This window comes from Rhodamnia argentea, chromosome 10 (genome assembly GCF_020921035.1).
Source record: "Rhodamnia argentea isolate NSW1041297 chromosome 10, ASM2092103v1, whole genome shotgun sequence".
Lineage (NCBI taxonomy): Eukaryota > Viridiplantae > Streptophyta > Magnoliopsida > Myrtales > Myrtaceae > Rhodamnia > Rhodamnia argentea.
The window spans coordinates 15,117,342-15,136,113 of NC_063159.1; the positions used below are offsets into that span (position 1 = coordinate 15,117,342).

Consider the following 18,772-nt stretch of genomic DNA (forward strand, 5'->3'; position numbering starts at 1 on the left):
TTAAAATCACTGTTTTCTTAAGCGGCTTAAGCCAAGCCACAATACATGAATAATGAAAAGTACGTTTCTCCAAGTACCAGTATAGATTAACTACGCATCAAGGACTCTCTGCAACAGTTTCCTCTGGAATGCTCGATGGCTCGAGTTGTCAAAAAGAATCACGAATACAAGTGATGACCATCAACTCTCCAAGGGCCAAAGGCCCGAAAAGGAATTGCCGATGCACGTCCTACTCTCGTTTTATACTCGTTTCTATTTCGCCACTGACTCGGAAAAACCAGGCCATCACACATAGAAACGGGATCGTGCCAGTTCTAAAGGAGTTCAGACACAAAACGGTTTCTCACCAACCATGAATGGGTATTGACATGGTGTACTGTACTTCGAGCTGCCTAATTGAGGTCTCGATTTATTATTGGCAGTATATTTGACACTGGAAGTACGAGCAGGATGACCTCCCTCTGTTGACCTCTTAGCATTACACGGTGCTGATATCGACTCGGCTCCTATGGAGCTGAAAAGCAGGAGTGATCCAGCTCCCACAACTGCACTGGATGCCCGACCAATTGAAGTAACCAAGGCGAGCATCGCAATGTGCACAAGATAACTTGCCCTCCAATGCCCCTTCTTCAACTGCATGGTACAAGAACATCAAGAATTTCAAATACATGCACCCCATGTGCCGCTGCAGGGAAGAAATAACATAAATTCCCCCAGCACCAGCAAAAGGAGAGATCAACTGTCTCGCTAAGCACTAATATCGAGACACGCAAGAGCTAGTTTAACATGTTTGCATTTAACCTAATTCTGGGTCTCAGATGCACAAAATGCTTGGTAACTCCACAGGTTCCCAGGCAAAGGCAAAAGGTTTTGCTTTTGGAACCATTGTCCGCAGCTTACAACGATGTCAAACGTGGAGAAAAGGCATGCCACATGCTGTCATACTTCTAGTGAAATCTATGGAGCCTGATTTTCTTGGTTCAAAATGTAAAAAGAGAAAAGTTTAAAAGTTTTACTTGTAATCAAATGATCATTTCCTCCTTGGTCGACTCCAAGGAGTGAAGGAAGAAAACTTCAGACATACTTAATTTGAAGTGTTTCATTTTCATATGCGGATTCATTAATTCCTTAAAGGAAGATATTTTAGAAGAAAAAGTTGCAGGACATAGTTTACCAGCTGTCATCCACCGCAAAGGCTCGATAAATATAGAAGAGCACTCAAACTCATCAGATTTGTCAAAAGGGTTGCCGCCTCTTCTCTTGTTCCACCCAAAGGATGATTCGCCCTCTCCTGGAAGATGATCCACAACATTCTCTTGCGAAGCCACAATCCTTCTGCACTTCTTGCAGCGGTAGGCAATCTTACGATCAACTGGTCCATTTGGAGATGCTCTGGCTTCAGACGGAGGTTCTGTTGGCAAGCCAGGATCTGCCGCAAACTTGGAACTGTCTATTTTCTCCCCACGGTTGTAAGAATCGCCTAACCCATGGAACCGAATTCGATTCAGTAAATACATCCAAAAAGAAATTGCATGATACCATCAAACCAGCACTCTTTCGTCATAACCCCTACAAAAGCTTGGTAAAGCAAGCATTCCAATATATCATCATACCAACAGTTTTTCTCATAATCCATACAAAAGCTTGGAAAAGCAAGCATATCATACGGACATTTCTGGCTCACTTCTAATAAAAGTTACCATGGAGGTAGTGTTGGATACAGAAAGGGACAGATGGTGGAAACAACGAATGAGAGGAGAAAAAAGCTATCTAAAATGTTTCTTTGAGTAGAAAATAGTACTGCCTTCAATTTGAGTAGGTCAATATGAACACATTTTATTCTAGTCAAAAGATGGACTCCTTAAGCACCAAGAAAACTTGATGGTTGATGATAAAAACCTATTACTACGTAATTTGGTACACTGCCACTAAAAGACCTTCTCCACGTACAGTTACATGAAATGCCTTGCCAGCTTTATGGATTCTACTACCAATTGACCAAACCCCAATAAAATCCAGCCCAGCCAAATGTACAAGTCCATGGTTCACTAGATTATTACCTATTTGAGATGGTCAATTGAAACTATCAAGAGAATCTATGGAAACTTTCAACTTCAAGACATCTGTTGATACTTTACATAAGTAACAAGTAATAACTGAGTGTGCCTCACGAACAACATTCAACCCTGGAAGCCCAATCATTAGGCTACGAGGAACGTCACTCACCATACAACATTAATCGAAGATAAACTTGACAGACCTTACATAACCATATCTATTCAGCTCGATAGAAGTCACAGTAGCAGATTTTCCTTGAACAACTTCTTGGCTTCTAGGTCCGTGAAGCAAAATAAAATGTATCTCTTCCATACAAGAAAAAAAAAATCAAAGGAATCTTTTCTTGTTACTATAATCCCCACCAGAATCTAGGGAAGAAAAATGAAATTACCCAGAACTCTCAGTCGAAATTTCTTGTAGATGGGGCTGTCTCGATTGACTTTGAAGCCCATTTCCTCAAACATTTGTAACTGCAATGCAAATGTATTTAGGAATCGATCACTGGAGAAACAAAAGAAATACTGTTTTGTCCTCCAATCATGTCTCAAGAGTTATCAGAGTTTTGACAGCACATCACCTGCTCTATAAAACCATCATTTGGGCAAACAAAATCACAACTTTGCCGCAGTGATTCATGTGCGTCTGCAGGATTGGGCAAAAAGATTACACTCACATATTCATAACATGAGAATGAGCCATCGACATTGAAATGAGACTTTCAGAATGTTTCAATCCAAATAAAGAAGGAAATAAGTTTTACCTTCTGCAGATAGTTGCTCTGATCTCATCAGATATGCAGTAATAATAGCTGCACTGCAACGGACACATGGAAAGAAGGGAAAAACTCCTTAGGACTTGATTAAACAGATAGTGGAGAAGCTACAACACAATATTCGTCACCCCCGGAATAATTCTTACACGCATTAGGAACCTCGTGGAAAAAGAAATTCAGAAAATTTCTTACAAAAGATATTAAAACACATAAATATGCACATTAAAAGTCATGATTTGCTGTGGCACACACATCTGAACCACTCCAACCTTGCCTTGAGCTGGGATATACAATCGAAAGATGTGCATCCCAAATGAGGGCGCTTTTGAGGCTAGAATTGCCACAAATGGCAACCAAGACAAATGATACAACCCAGACAAAAGAAATTGCAAAGGATTAAGTTAATACAACAACAACATACTTATTCAAAATATAGGAGTTTGAGAAAGAAAAAAGGGAAAAAAATGCTACATGCATGAGTGATGAGGATTTGTGACTAAAAATATATTAGTAGAGTACTCAAAACATCTGTTCATCAATAGACAAGTAGACCAACTGGTAAAGCCAATATCCGCAATTAAATAGGACTGGTTACTGTGACCTTATGAAAGATAATCAGAGTTAGAGGAAAATTCATTGAGCTCCGAGATGCTGCTTCAACACCAAGCGTAACTAATCAACTTATGTACCAATGTCACATGTCAATTGACTATCATCATCCAAACATATGCCTCGACTATGAGGCAATCATCAGTAGACAAGCAAACCAACTGGTAAAGCCAATATCAGCAATTAAATAGGACCGGTTCCTGTGACCTTAAAAAAGATAATCAGAGTTAGAGGAAAATTCATTCAGCTCAGAGATGCTGCTTCAACACCAACCGTAACTAATCAACTTAAGTACCAATGTCACATGTCAATTGACTATCATCGTCCAAACATATGCCTCAACTATGAGGCAATCGTCAGATGGCATTGGCAAACTTTATAGAAGCAGAACATTTTTCAAGTAGCTCCCTTGATGCTCAAGGTCAATCTTCATCCTCAAATGCTATCTTCCCACATCAGATTGGTTCTGATGGGAGGAAAAGTAATCTTGACACACTAACCAACTTTAATTGACCTCATACCATGATAGGAGAAAATGGATGCTACAGTGCATCTGATTCTGTCATAGGAGGATTCATACATACATTTCATAAAACTTAGACTGAAAGACCGCAAGCTGTTGACATTTTTTCTGTGTTTAAATTATGACGAAATTTATTGCCATGCCATTAATAATTTATACACCAGTTTTCATTGACTCATTTAAGATTGACCATGCTCTGAATATTGAACGACAAGGCAAGGGCCTGATGCATACAGCCACAGGCAACTATTACTATGAAATTAAGCTAATACACAGTTTGATAGAAGATAACGTATGGCTAGTCTCAGGTAGCGATACAAATACGCTCCTTTACCATTACATGATTGACATACATCACTCCCAAACATAGCTATAACCCATGCACGAAGTCTCAAAATGGCAAAAAGACGTGGATTCTGGCACGTGTGCTGTGACTCAAGGACAAAAGGGAGCCATGCAACTTAATTAAGAGGTGAGAGAAAAATAAACTAATTGTCTGCAAACATCATTCATGTGAATACCACTCCAGGATATAGAATAATGGTAAATTAAACACTAGTAAAAAGCTACACCTTCTAGACACTCCGGCAAAGCAATGTACCAAGACAGACCCCTCTTTCCGACTCTTTTCAATGAATTCCAAGCATGGATCTAAGTAGTCCAACAAGACCTCACTCTCTGTGTCCTTAATCGGCACAGCCATTCTCACGAACTTCAAATCCTTCCCTGCATGCTCCAGTGAATACAAGAGCTTCTCAGGCGACAAACAACTCTTGGACCCATCACCCCCAACATCTTCAGAGTTCACAGCGCCACCTGAACCTCCAACATAGACCTTCTTGATTTCTTTACTGGGTATTGTTAAACTGCTACGCCACTCAGTGAAAAACGATATGGAGGCAGAGCTCAGTACTGACAGAATATGAGTAACTTCAGTGCTGCCGTTTTGGAGGACTTCTGCCGCATCTGAGATATTCCCAATGAACAAATTTTCACGAACAAGGTGCATCACAGCTGAACAAAGTCGGTTTTCTCCCCCAAAAGCCAAGACTTTCTCTCACCTGCAAGGAGATTAAATGCATTAGTCCTTCTGATCAACATTAACACGAGAAATTTCCATATCAACAGCCATCTAATCTAGAAATTAAGCACATACGGTACATGGGTACAAAAAAATACTGCCCCAACGGTGGAGAAGGCGCAAGAACGCGAAATCAATGTCCACAACCAGATCAGTTTTAGTTCATCAGGGAGTAGCATTGACACCCGGTAAGATAGACTCTCGCTAGCTAAAGCCGCGCCGCACCACCGCACCTCGCCCTTGTATATTCATAAATCATCTATAACCAAAAGATCTCCACGTAATTTTAGATTGACCGAGCTTGGATCCGTACGGGGCAGTATTACTTCTCACTTCAGCAGCAGAACAGCGTCATCAATCAACGAAACAAGAACATCATCGCAGCGGGAAAATTCAAATTTCGAGCTCCCGAGAAAAAAAAAATACAAAATCTCTTCTCGGTGCTCTCGTTTATGCAACAAACTCAAATTCTTCCCCTCGATGCGATGAGCGGCGCATCAACCTATGCGACCTAAAACCAGACGAATGAAGCACTTGATCGTCGCCATATGTCAGATGGTTGGATTAACAACAGAGACAGAGAACGTAGAGGACGGACCTGAAGAGTTGGAATATTCCGGCGAGGGAAGCGACACTCTGCTCTCTCTCTCTCTCTCTCTCTCCGCTGCTGATACTCGTCCTCACGTTGTATATTGTAATTCGGATGCCGTATTGCTCGACACACGTATGATACAGGGTCACCACACGTGCGATTGCCGCAAAATGTTTCCCTTTTTCGTTAAATTATTCTTGGGAAAATAACCCAAATAGTTCATGAAACTTGGATTCCACGTGCAATTTCGTCCATGAATTTACTCACTACGATCCTTAAATTTTAATCTGATTTGTAACATTGTCTTTAAACTTTTAATTTATTTAGCGTGATCACCGATCTTCTAATCCCAAAAAATATTTAATGTTGTCCCGAATATGAATTAATTGAAAGATAATGTTGGATATATCACATAATTTGGGAACCATATTGAATATTTTATAAAAAGTGCATAGACCACATTAAATAAATTTAAAGGCGATATTGTAAATTAGGCCCAAATTCAATAATTATTTGCGTAGTTTTTCACATTCTTCTATAGCATGCACGGTTGGTACATCTTTTGTATGTGTATATATGTGTACCCTGTCATGTTAAAACAAAGTACGGTATGGTATTTGAATTAAAGACCACTTTATCGCATTTACATTGGTAGAGTCGGTCGTTCAAATGTATTTTGAGAAAATTACTAAAAAATTCATAAATCTATTATAATTGTGTCAATTCAGTCATAAATTTTTAATTTTTACCAATTGAATCCTAAATATTTTGCAATTATATCAATTCAATCAATTTGCTAATTAGCTGACATGACATAATTTTAATAATATTTATCGATTTTATTTACTTTTTATTTTTTAATATTTTTCTATCTTTCTTTTCTCTTCTTTTTTATGATTGGGCCGGCAGGAGGCTATTGACCCTTGAGCAAGGACCAGCGAACCCTCATCGGCCGCTAGTGAGGGCTGTCAGCCTCGCTTAGATCTAAACGGGGCTGGCAAGTCAGAGCAGATCCAAGTGAGCCGATGCGAGCGGATCAGATTAGCTGGATAAGAGAAGAAAGTCATTTGTCCAAAACTCGTTCAAGCTATGCTTCGACTCGTTGTTCGCTCGAGTAGTAGATGCCATTTCCAAGTCCCAGGGGAGGCGACCGCTTTTGCCCGTCGGATGGTAGCACGTGGGTCCACCAACGGCTTTCGGTTAAGGTGGGGCCCGGGTCATGACGTGGTGAAATCAGGACCGTTTAAGGTGCGTTTTGTCCACCGTGGGGTTCATGATCATGGGATTGCTCTTCTATTCTTTTTGCTTTACATGCTTTTATGACTTGGCGCCCTTTAGGATATTTTATGTTTTCTCTGACAAAAACATCGAACTTATGCTTGTCATTACTCATTAGATTCTTTTATGCCTTCAAAAATCTTTGAGATACGTACATATCTCAATGCGAAATAAGTAATATGATCCCTAAATTTTAAATTTATTCGATATAATCTTAGAATTTTGGCTCAATATGTAATGTAATTCGTGATCTTTAAATTTATTTATTGTGATCCTTGGACTTTTATATTTTTTGGTTAAGTAGATCGCCGCCCTATTTGTGTCGGTGCTATCCATTTATGCATATTTAAGCAAGTTATATAGATTTGAGTACAACAATTTTATGTAGTAGGCCATATACTTTGAGCAATATCTAAATTCAAGACATGAAAGTATATGTTACCTCGGCAAGATTTCGATGCGGATCCGTGGAACTAAAGGTGGTCAACGACTATCATTTGAGGGTCTTCATTAGTAATAAAGAAAATGGGGAGCGCGACACGTGTCGACGATCTTTCTTGGGGACATTATTAGGAGTTTCGCATTGCGCGCATTTGAACACTTTGTTAATCCTCTTTCAATTATAGCAATTTCCCCAATCCATCTAGGCTGAGGAATGATCGAAAAGTAACAATTGTGTGGTCGTCTTTAATCCGATATGAGATTAACATCATGCCCTGGGCAAAAAAATAAATTTTAAATAATTATAAATTCCTGTAGAGCTCACTCATTCGAGAATTTGTGGTGCATAATATTTCATTACTCTTGAAATCACCCAAATACTATTGTGCTAGCAAGGCCCGTTAACGAAATAGTGCCACAGCTTCGATGGACAAAAAAAAGAGTTGGAGTTGGCTTTTCTAGTCGAGGAGCTAGATGGGCTCTCGACCCATTTGAATAAAAATCCACAAAAAGTTTAGTAATTTGGATCCAGCAAGGCCTCTATCACCAACTAATTTTCTCTATGAGGCCTCCGAGCAACGGCCCAGTGGCCTTGGAGGGAAACATGTTGGAGGAGACTCGAGATCGAATCACGGGTCTAAAAACCATGGTCCTCTCTAATTTGAAGCCGTTCTCGCCGGAGAACTTATTCCGTCGACCTTTGCTCTGTTATAGGGATAAGAGGCTGTGGACCTGGCGTGCGCGACGCCGCCGGGCGATGTTTGGTACCTTGAAGTTTCGAAATGTGCCGGAAACGAGACTTGCTTGCCTTAAGCTAGCCAACATAGAAGAGAGCAATTAGTGGAAGAAGCCCGAGTAGTTGATAATAGCTGGCTTTTTCTACTTGGAAAAGTTTCACCTGACAGTCACACAGCCCTGATCGTGTTATGTTTGTCATAATTTTTTTTTTATAATTTTCTTTTTGTTATCTGGTAAAGCATCGTATCCTCCTGTCATTTGACAATGAACGGTCACGCTAGCATCGCCCTTTCTACCATGCAGCTATAGATGTAAAGAGGGCAATCATCCCTCCAAGGGTAAGTTCCTTTGATTAAACATTGCGAATTCACACATGGATCAGGCTCTCGCGCGAGAACGCACGTCACGAGGCTAGTTTCCAAAGAGATAAAAAAACAAAGATTCGAAAACAGTGGACAGGTGCAATGATAGTGTCCCACGCAGCATCAAATCGACGACAGAGGAGGAGGAGGAGGGGGGAGAAGAGCGACGGAAGAGCGGAAGGGGAGAGTAATGATTGCGGAGGAGGAAAAAGAGGGCGTGGAAAGAGCAAAAAGCGACGGAATATGTTTCTCTCTCTCTCTCTTCTCTCTCTCTCGATCAAAGGATTAAAGATGGGGGGCAGGCGCCAAAAGGCGAAGCATCTGTTGAAACAGGGGTGGGGGAGGTCGCCGTTCACGCCTGCTGCAGCGAGAAGCGGCAGAGCCCGCTGCAGAGTCAAAAAGGCACACGGACGGACAGACAGACAAACAGACAGTCCCCCATATGTTTGAGAGCGAACCCGCATCCACGCCCCTCCGACACGCCGGCGCTTCCACCGATGCAGTTGTCGGGGGCGGAGTGGACGAGCGTTCACCACCGCAAAGCTCCTTTGCCCACGCGCTAATTCCGTTGCTTTACCGATTCACGTTCATCGTTACAATAGTTTTGGACAACTATGGTCTGGCCCGGGATGCGGATTTGAGCATTATGTCCGGGAGACAGTACACGACCCACGTTGCTCGTCGTGTGATTCACGTACTTTTGTTCGGATTCATCCCGAAATATGTCTATTATGAAAAATTCTGATCGGCATTGCGGACCATATATGTGTGTGTGAAACCGGTCTATTCAGATCTATCATTAGCCCCAAGCGGAGAATACTAATGAATGTCTAACACCATTGGCTAGGCATTGGCTAGATGCTTCATGAAACTTATTACTTAACGACTCGTAAAGGAAAGCTCGTGTTTTATTGTTTGTCAGTTCTAGTTAAAAAGAATCTTTTTATTTGATCGTCCGACCCTACCATATTTTAAACTCTGGCTATCGTCTCGTCTCTTGCTTTTCCTATAAATGCCCATCATTCCTCCCCCCCCCCACACAAAAAAAAAAGCCCTTTTGTCAGCCACCTTTTTGCACGCGCTTCCTCCCTCTCTCTCGACCACATTCCAAATTGCCAAATCTATGGTGCATTGAAATATTATAATAACTATCCAACTCGGTTCGATTCGATATATAATTGAATTTTGTGAATTTCACTTAAGATTCATACGATTAAACATATTATGTGCGCTAAATTTATGTGATTCGGTGCAGCTACTACTTTTTCAAGGTCAATAGTTCCCCATTGTCTTTTCGCCCGAGCAAAAGTGGGCAGCTTGGACCATGAGTTTCATGACGTGCGCATTGCGTCATGCTTATGCACTCCGTCCTTAAGTGGGAAGGGCCACAAGAAAAGAGCGCCCTCCTTTGTTCCAAGGGTCAAATGCCCCCTCTGCTCGATTATAAATCTTGGTTATCAACTGCGACACGCAGATTAGGGTCAATTAGACCGGCGAACTTTTGAGGGGCAAATGTATCTCAAAACAGCGATTGTTCGAGTTTTGCTTCGGTTCAATTCAGCTCGGTTGGTAGGTTAGTTTAGGAACAAGGAACCACCCTTGATTTTAGGTCAACCTTCATTAATCATCACTGAATTGAAGCGAAAGTTATATCCTTTGCGAGCGATGTATTTCCGCCTCTCCAAACTTGTCTAGCTAATCGACATTTTGAACTGATTTAATTCCAAAACACAAGGAAACCTTGTAAGAGGCTCTCGCCAATATATTTTGGGCGCATTTTTTCTCCCGAAAAATGAATTATTTGAAAAATATTCTTTTTGAAAATAATCGCTTATATAGCTTATAAAAAAACGGACTAACGAAAATTATTTCTAACGCCCACGAAAAATGCGATCTAAATGATTCCTGGTAATCAAATATTTTTCAAATCGTTTATTTGTCGGCTGAACAAAACCGGCTCCTATTAATGGCAAGCTACTACTCATGATAAATTGGTAATCAACTTGTTATTTTACAATGAAAAGAAAGTAATTAGATCTAAGCCGAGAAAGTTCGCTAAGGGCCTTGAAATGCGAAGTCATTTACTCCAAGTATAGGTCAAAAGCTTATTCGTAGTAAATTGTATTCCTTGAAAGTAAATGGGACCTCATTTTTAGTAAATCCTCAATTTTCGAAAGGAAAATAAAATTTCTTTTATACTAAGGTGGAGTTATTACCGCAGACATAATATATTACCACATTCATTTTTAAGATTTTTAAGAGTAAAGTGAGTCTATTTGTCCGTAAAAACTACTTGTTCGTGGTAAACTTTATTTGTTTGATATACCACTACCAATCTTAAATGTAACTCCTGAATGCAAATTGTTTTAGAGGAAAAAAAAAAGGAAGTTGTTATTGATCAATAAGTTGTTTGTAATAATTGCAAGTTTTCATAAAAGCTTGTTCTGTTTCTAGTAAATGTAACTTGATCTTGGTAAACGCTATGTATTCTTCATAAATACAAATTGTCCGTTGTGGTATGAGATTTGTTGTCTGTAAAGACAATTTGTTTTTGGAATACGTGAGCCGTTCTAGGTATATAGAAGCTGTTCTTGGTAAATACAAGTTGTCGATGGTAACGGCAGGTTTTAATAAAAGTATAATTAGCTTGTAGATGCAAATTGGGGCCGCAAATGACAACCATCCTCTTCCCGGGATCTATTTCTGGTCGGAAATAGATTTTTCTATTTCTATTCCCTAGACAAGTTTCCGAGCAGAGACTTGAGTTTGATAATAACACAAATTTTCTATTTCTCAAACGGAAATTCGTTTAATAACAGCATAAAATTTTTATAATTGCCAGTCACTAGGCCTCGGCATGCAACCAACGAACCAGAGGTTGGTGGATGGCGACGAGCAAATAGAGATCAGTGGATGGCAAAGAGTAAATGGCAGTTGGGGACTGGGGACCAGGGACATGCAAACAGCGACAGGGCAACCGGCGATCGATGGCTGGTGGACGGCAACCGGCGGTAGGGACGCAAGAGAGGGAGTGAGAAATGAGAATAAATTTTACTTATGTTTCTGTTCTAGAAATAGAAACGTAGAAAATTTTTACTTATTGTTTTTATTTCAAACCTATTTCTGTGCCAAAAATTTTTTCCTAAAAATATAAAAATGAAATTATGCCACCAAATGAATTACAGTTCCAAACATGCTCTCCAGAATTAAAAAAAAAATAGAAAAACAGGGAAATATAACTATTATCATGCGCACCCTTGATCTAAGTAAATGCTATTCATTCTTCGTGAATATAATTTGTTTGAGGTGAAAATTACTTATTCCCAGTAAAACAACCATGCGAAAAGAATGAAGAAGGTTTACCACTATTGATCGTGAACATAACCTGCTCTAATAAGTACAAGTCGTTCTCAGTAAACGCAAGTCGTTCCTCATAAACGGGACTCTCAATGTGGTCAATGAAGAGAGAGTAATCATTACCATCACTTATTATTTTTTTACTACAGATAAGTTGTTCTACCATTGCTGTGTTTTTCTACCTGGGCAAAAAAAAGAGTCATATTTACTGTATATTAGATTCTTTTACCAAGTAAAAAGATTGTTCTATGACAAGATCGACTGACTGAGACTGAGAGTGCAGCTCTGTTGACCGAACCTTGGCAAACAGGCAACCGGCTCATCAGGTAGAAGAATGGATGGCTCAGATCTCTTGTCATTCTATCCAAAGGTCAAAGATTCAACCTGAAAGGCCCGTTTCTTGAACCACTTCTCTTCCTCGTGAAACGAGCTCTGTGAGATTCTTTCTTGTTTTGGATAATTGCGATAGACACTCGTAATCTTTTTCGCTCGCAGATCAGAGCTCGAAAGGATTACAAAATTTGAAAAAAAAGGTATATTTCAGTGGAATGATGCAGACAATATCTTATCAGTCGGGGTGAAATCTGCTCGAGGCAAGAGCTGGGAAACGAGAGCTCAGAATGAACGAAAAGCTTTCGATTCTTGTGCTGTGTCCGGATCTCCGCTGTCCGTTGCTGTTCTCAACCAGAACTCTGTCTTCTTCGCGCCTCGAGCAACAATCAGCTCTCGTTCCTGCATCACGCATCATCAAAATCAGTGTACATGCTTCGCAGATTCGATATATCTATGTACACAGAAGAAAAAACAGGCGATGCCGATGCTGTACCATCTTGAGCTTTGGAAACCCGCAAACTGAGTTTTGCTTTTCGCAGACATGCCAATGGCGACACCTTCCTTATTCGCACAAGCTCACAGTCTTTTGAGAATTTTCATCCGGACATGCAAGAAAAGAGAGATCTCATGCAGGAAAAAAGATGAACCCTAGAACACTTGAATCTTGATCAAGAAAGATGTAATAATACTCGTACTCAAATCAATACCTACATTCCTCTTGTGGCTATCAACGTTTGGACACACCCAGAAGCAAAAAAGAGAAAAATGTAGCAAGCTCTCTCTCACTCAACATACATATATTTCAAATAGAATTACAACCAAAGACTAGGATTATATTGCACACGCACATGATGCGAGTTTCGATGCCGTTCATGTTCCGTTAATTATCATGACATGGTAATTTTACGGTCCAACACGCGTCTCCTCTTCGACCTTTCGGCCGAGCTCGATCGCTCAAGCAGCGACTTCAGTGCATTTTGCAGGAAATGGATCGACTCGACACTGTGATCCTTGTCGGCGGCCACGACGAGGATGTTGCGGACCCTCCCTCCCAGGGTTGCCATCTCCGCTTTCTGCACCTTCAGGTGGAGGGATTTCAGGATCTCGATCAGGTCGGGCAGGAGATCGGACCGGTCCTCGCAGCACAAAGATGCCTTGAACACGAGCTCGCCGTCGCTCGAGCAGTCAGTCGAGAGGACCGAGATCTCGTCGGACTCCGAAGGGAACATGTCGAGAGCGGTTATGTCGGACGCCTGCTGTTTCAGTTCCCTCACGCGTTGGACTACCATTGCAAGCAGTGTGGCTTTATCAGTCTGGAGAAAGAAAGAAAGAAATTATCGAAGTGAGGCCAATGTGCATGCTTGGAAAAACCCTACGGGCTAAAAAGCTTTAGCTGACCGGCCGAGCATACAGTAACCCTAACACACAGAAGTCTTTGCAATCCCCTTTTTTTTTTCCTCAGACAGAGTTTGTCCAAAGAGGTTGAATATTCAAAAAAGCTGAAAAGGGACGCACGCACGCAGGTCCAAAGTTTTGGAATCAAAATGTGCAAAAGAGGTTGCTAGCTTAGGAACTTGACTCGACAAACAAATTGAGGAAGAGAACAACTAAAAACAAAGAAGAAAGATGACAGACAAAACTGTTCCAAAGGATGCTTTCTTTCCAAAGGATGCTTTCTTTGACTCAGCGTGATCAAACGAGAGGAATTTGAATTCGCTGCGCGTCAGGCAAAGCATGTACGCCGGTCAACTGGTGGGGGTTTTCACACTTGCCCTCCTGGGGAGTAAAGTTTGGAGCGCTCTCACTTCTCATGGCGTGGTACAGACTCGAATTCACGGTTCGCGTCGAACGATGGACAGAGCCAATTGGACAAGAACACTCGAGGGTCGTCGCGAGTTCACCGGACGACACTAAAACATCTCATTCGCGATTGTAAGTTCAGCTGAATGAGGTGGAAAAACGTATGGTGTCCCTAACAAACATAGCATTCCGATGCTTATCAGTGAATTATTATACCTTGGAGTTGCAAGGGAGGAGGCTCCTGAGCTTATCGAGATGAGAGTTGATCCGAGCCCTCCGCCTCTTCTCGGCCTCCTTGTGGTTCTTCAGCGCGGCGATCGTCCGGTCCTCCGGGGCCGCGGCGTCCGAGAGGAAGTTCGCGGAGGCCTCGAAAGGGCCGCCGTAGCTGAAATTCGAGGAGCTGCTGCAGAAGCTCTGCTGGACGAGCCCGGTGGGGAGGAGCTGATGCTGCTCGCAGCTCACCGGGAAGCCGCCGTAGGAGGCGACGTTGATCAGGCCGGCTCCGGCGAGGAGCTGGTAGAGGGACGGGCTCTCCGGCGAGCTCTCCGGCTGCATGACGTCGTCGAGTGGTGGTGGGGGCGGCTGTGGTTTGATGTGTGTTTGACTGAAGGAGGAGGAGGAGGAGGATAGAGGAGAGAGTGTGAATGATGGGGAAGTGAAAGTGGTGTTGCAAAGTGCTTTCGGTGGTTGGCCTTTCTTTTTGTCTGCAAGGGTTTTATTTATTTGTTTGCGAATATCTAATTTACCCTCATTCTTTTTTTTTTTCTTTTTTCTTTTTGTATTGATTACGTCGTTTTCAAATAAAGATTTCCACAGATAAAAGTGCTTTCAATTTTCTCAAGAGTTAATCGAAATCAATATTTGAATTGTGTTATCGCGCCCCGTTGACTCAGGAGTAAATTTTTTTTACATGATATTAATTGTCGCGGCACTCCCGATGTCGCGACCCGAACCTCGAGATGAATTCAACATATTGCTAGGAAGGATGAAATTTTTTTGCACGATACTTAAGCTTCGAACACCCTCTCTAAAATCACTATCAACCGCGTTTTTGTTTCTCGTGTATTATTCTAATCTAGTGATATTAGAGTCGCCACTAATTCATTCAATGTTGTCTGTCATTCATCACACTTACGATCGAGATTGTATTGTTATATTGCTATGCCGTCGGTTTCTCGAATGAAAATGAAAAATGAAAAATTGGGCCGATACTAACACACGGACCTCATTAAAAAGCCTTCTTGGATAAGACCCCGTGAACTGTGTGGGAGACAATCCGAAGCGCAGCTCAACGACCCTAGGATGACGCTACACCGTCCACGAATGAGATTGGAATGAAGGCACGAACTCAGACGACACAAACCAACGAAACGAAAAGAAACATTACACGCTTTATGAACGTTTTACTTCTCCTAATGGTAACGCCAAGACATAACTATATTCACACCAAACACGATCAAAACATGCATGACCCAAAGCGATAAGCAATAACGTCGGAATCGGATGGGAAAACGTCTAATCGGGTGTCAGTCTCACTCGACACGTGGAGTTGGCTGGTTTCGCCCTCCGTGACCCAAGTATTCGGAAATGATCCACTAATGTCCCCTTACAATAATATATAAATTTGAGACGCTGACAGTATCACGGTATAGTGATGCAATCTCAATCACAAATGCTACAAATTATGGGTGATCAATTTCCGATCCGATCCGATTCTCCTCAATAACCGAGAATTGAACCGGTGGTCTCGGTTCTCAATTTTCCGAAACCAGGAATAGGACCACCGGTCCGGTCCTATTCCCAAGCGATTCCATTGGACCGAACACATGCAAAAAAAAAATATGCACCATTTCTAACGTGGAGCACATGAACTTGGTTACTTTCAAAAAAATAAGACAGAGTGTAATTAAAAAGACTCCTACAAAATAGAGTGCCAATAGCTTCTCAATTTGGTAAAATTTCTTGGACAGCTTTAACGAGTAAAGAGAGGACAACTTTTTTTAAAAAAAATCGATCGGTCCAATCCGGGCCGTCCGATCCTAGGACCCTAGAACCGGGAATCGGACCGCTCCCTCTAGAACCGGGAACCGGACCACCGATCCCGGTCCGGGTAGTCCGATTTGCTCACTCCCGCTACGAATGGCAAAAAAATATTTTCCAATCAAGACGAGAGTCATCTCTAATCTTATATATAGCATTCCACTGTTATACTATCACACTACCATGTTCGCATGATCTAATGATATACCTTTCTTACCCGAGGATCATGGCCCTCGTCTCCCGCCCCGTGAAATGCAAACATGCCTCGTGACATCCTTGGACTAACTCACTCGAAATGTTGTCCGCTTTGAACCGTCCCATTTCGAGTCTTGCGGTTTTGTTTTTCTGCGTATATATGGGATTTTCCTAGGTGGTCACCCATCTCGGCGGTGCTTCCGCATAATGACACTTAACTTTGTAGTTCCAAAATTAAGCATTGTCGTCACGTCAAAAGGAGTCTCGATGAGTTAATTTCAATTTTAATTTATATACTCGGAACACTCTACCATTATTCGGTGCATAATTAAGTTCATTCCTACCCCATTCACCATTAGATGTCCGCCAAGACTTGCTCCTTATCCAGGTCCTCTGGCCCCGACGATTACTCCCCATCCTCGTAGGATCGGGGTCGTTATAGGCCCGCCAGCTTTTGTATGGTTTATCCCTAAAACATACACCTATTGGAGGGGGTCCCGCTCCGATACGACATTCCCGGATTGACTCACTTTATGTATTGTCCACTTTGACCTATCCCATTTCAAGTCTTATGGTTTTGTCTCTTGGCATGTATGTGGACACTTTCCCAAGATATCACTCATCTTGGTAGTGCTTCTACATAAGCATGCTTCGTTTTGGAGCTTCAAAGTTAAGTATTATCATTACGTCAAAAGGAGCCTCCGTAAGTTAATTATAGTTTTTACACCTTCTTTTCTATTTGGTGCATAGTTCGGCTACATCCCTGACCCTTTCTCCATTCTAGATGCTCGTTAAGAGCCGTTGTTTGTCTACGCCGTCCTGCCCCGGTGACCACTCTCTGACTTTGTGGGACTGGATCATTACATGCCCCGTCACCGACGCATCCCGTGCGGACGCTGGACGGGGTGGTTATTTATTGATACTTCTTTCTTGTTAGCCATTTGACTAGACGACTTTTCACAACAAAGAATGACCTCACTGGTAAATTTAAAAAAAGAAAATGGCCTTACGAGTTTATAAGATGAAACTTCTCCTCTTCACCTCTTAAAGTGCGAGTCTTAAGCCATTAAATCAAAATTGAAATACGTAATGGATATAAATGATACACATTTACGCATATAACTGGGTCGACATAGGCGGGGGCAATCCCTGATTTTTGCCCCGTCCTCCATCTTTTACAGCGAAAATTTGCCTCTTTTAGAGCTGGTGTCCGGCGGGTGGCCGGCCATCGCGCCTCATGCCCATCCCTAGCTAAGGGCTTCTAGTCACCGTGACTATTCGGATTCAGTTTGTGGCATAAGCCGGGCATGTATGGGTCCAGTGGATCTCAGTCATTGCAAGACATGGGTTCCCCAGCGATTGAAATTCACCTGGTTCGCGTTCCCTCGGCGCATGTAGTACTTCTCAAAATAGACATGTTTGCCACCTGTTTATCTACTCCGTTTGCTACTACGTCCCATTTAGCTAAAGGTTTAACCGGGTGGGTTAAATGCAAATGTGGATCCGGGCCGAAGCATCCTTAAAGGTCTAAATGGGGCTGCAAGGCCCATTGAGACTATTGTCTTTTCATGTGGTGACCAGTGGATTGTCCCAGGCCCAATTGTAACATTTCAGGTCTTGGTTCATATATAATCCTTAATTTGCCTCATATGTACTGTGTGTTTTCCCACTTTTCCAGTTATATGATTCGATATGACCAAAAAAGAAAAAAAATGTTATATGATGCGAAGGATAACGTCGTTCGACAATCCCATTATGCGTTAGACCTCTTGTGTCTTAGCGCCAATCGTTTTAGATGGTGCTAATACTAACTTTGGTTTGATTGTAATCGAGAGGGACCGATGTTTGACATAGGGAGTCTCGAGTAATCAATCAATATTGTATGTTGTCAATCCCGTATGGATACATGAGTAGGAGGAGCATCGCCTGTTGAAAAGCAAATAAAGAATATAAAGAACACACGATTTAACGAGGTTCGGTGATATGCCTACGTCCTCGATCAAGGCCCCGTTTGGTTCAGCATTCCAAATGAGTATTGGGGCTCTAAAGTTCCTTGACCAAATACAAATGGTGTTTGGTTCATTTTTTTGTTCACTTTGGGGAGATGCAATTGCATCTCAAATGCTCTCTAAAATCCTTTAGCTTAGGTACTTTGAACTAAAGGACTTTTGCGAAATGCAACTAATTTTTTTATTATTTTAATTTTATCACATTCGCTTGCCATCGCCGCCCACCGCCAACGCCCATTGGGTCCCGTTCGCCGATCATAGCCGCCGTTGCCGTCGCCACCGCCATCGTTAGTCGCCGCCACCGCCTTTTTTTTCAAAAAGAAAAAATACTTTACAAAGTTCATTTTTCACCAAATAACATTTACGTTAAAGTTGCTTTCCAAATGTGTTTTTAAAATACACTTTACCAAACATCACTTGCATTTTGAAAAAGGCTTTAGTCCAAAGGTGTTTGCATTTTCTCAAAGTCCCTTGGCCAAATGCTGAACCAAACAGGGCCCAAATACCTCGCCCACTCTTTTTTTCTTTTCATCTTCGTTTTTTCATCAAGTATGCACAGACCCATAGATATATAATCAGATGGA

General features: G+C 41.8%; 2 protein-coding genes across 3 annotated transcripts; both read right to left on the bottom strand.

The window, feature by feature from the left end:
• Positions 1–25: 25 nt before the first annotated feature.
• Positions 26–5,798, bottom strand: LOC115733053 (dual specificity protein phosphatase 12-like). 2 transcript variants are annotated; one of them, XM_030663725.2, is made up of 7 exons: positions 5,642–5,798; positions 4,535–5,023; positions 2,819–2,871; positions 2,636–2,700; positions 2,450–2,528; positions 1,175–1,480; positions 26–633 (listed from the first exon to the last, which is right to left on the bottom strand). In XM_030663725.2, the coding sequence occupies exons 2-7, from the start codon at positions 4,969–4,971 to the stop codon at positions 479–481; spliced, it is 1,095 nt and encodes a 364-aa protein (XP_030519585.1). In that variant the 5' UTR covers positions 4,972–5,023; positions 5,642–5,798; the 3' UTR covers positions 26–478. The 2 variants fall into 2 exon arrangements, with proteins under 2 accessions (XP_030519585.1, XP_048127106.1); XM_048271149.1 differs by lacking the exon at positions 5,642–5,798 and adding an exon at positions 5,340–5,545.
• Positions 5,799–12,772: 6,974 nt separating this feature from the next.
• LOC115731050 (transcription factor bHLH106-like) lies at positions 12,773–14,630 on the bottom strand. The gene is made up of 2 exons (XM_030661673.2): positions 14,161–14,630; positions 12,773–13,457 (listed from the first exon to the last, which is right to left on the bottom strand). Exons 1-2 carry the CDS (start codon positions 14,497–14,499, stop codon positions 13,032–13,034), a joined length of 765 nt encoding a protein of 254 aa, XP_030517533.1. The 5' UTR covers positions 14,500–14,630; the 3' UTR covers positions 12,773–13,031.
• Positions 14,631–18,772: the final 4,142 nt, after the last annotated feature.

Excerpts from the sequence above, each read along its gene's own strand:
- LOC115731050 (XM_030661673.2), bottom strand. The coding sequence starts at position 14,499 with ATGCAGCCGGAGAGCTCGCCGGAGAGCCCGTCCCTCTACCAGCTCCTC. Across the intron at positions 13,458-14,160 it reads TCCTCCCTTGCAACTCCAAG|ACTGATAAAGCCACACTGCT; the intron begins GTATAATAATTC and ends TTCTTTCTCCAG.
- LOC115733053 (XM_030663725.2), bottom strand. The coding sequence starts at position 4,971 with ATGCACCTTGTTCGTGAAAATTTGTTCATTGGGAATATCTCAGATGCG. Across the intron at positions 2,701-2,818 it reads AGAGCAACTATCTGCAGAAG|ACGCACATGAATCACTGCGG; the intron begins GTAAAACTTATT and ends CCAATCCTGCAG. Across the intron at positions 2,529-2,635 it reads ATGATGGTTTTATAGAGCAG|TTACAAATGTTTGAGGAAAT; the intron begins GTGATGTGCTGT and ends TTTGCATTGCAG.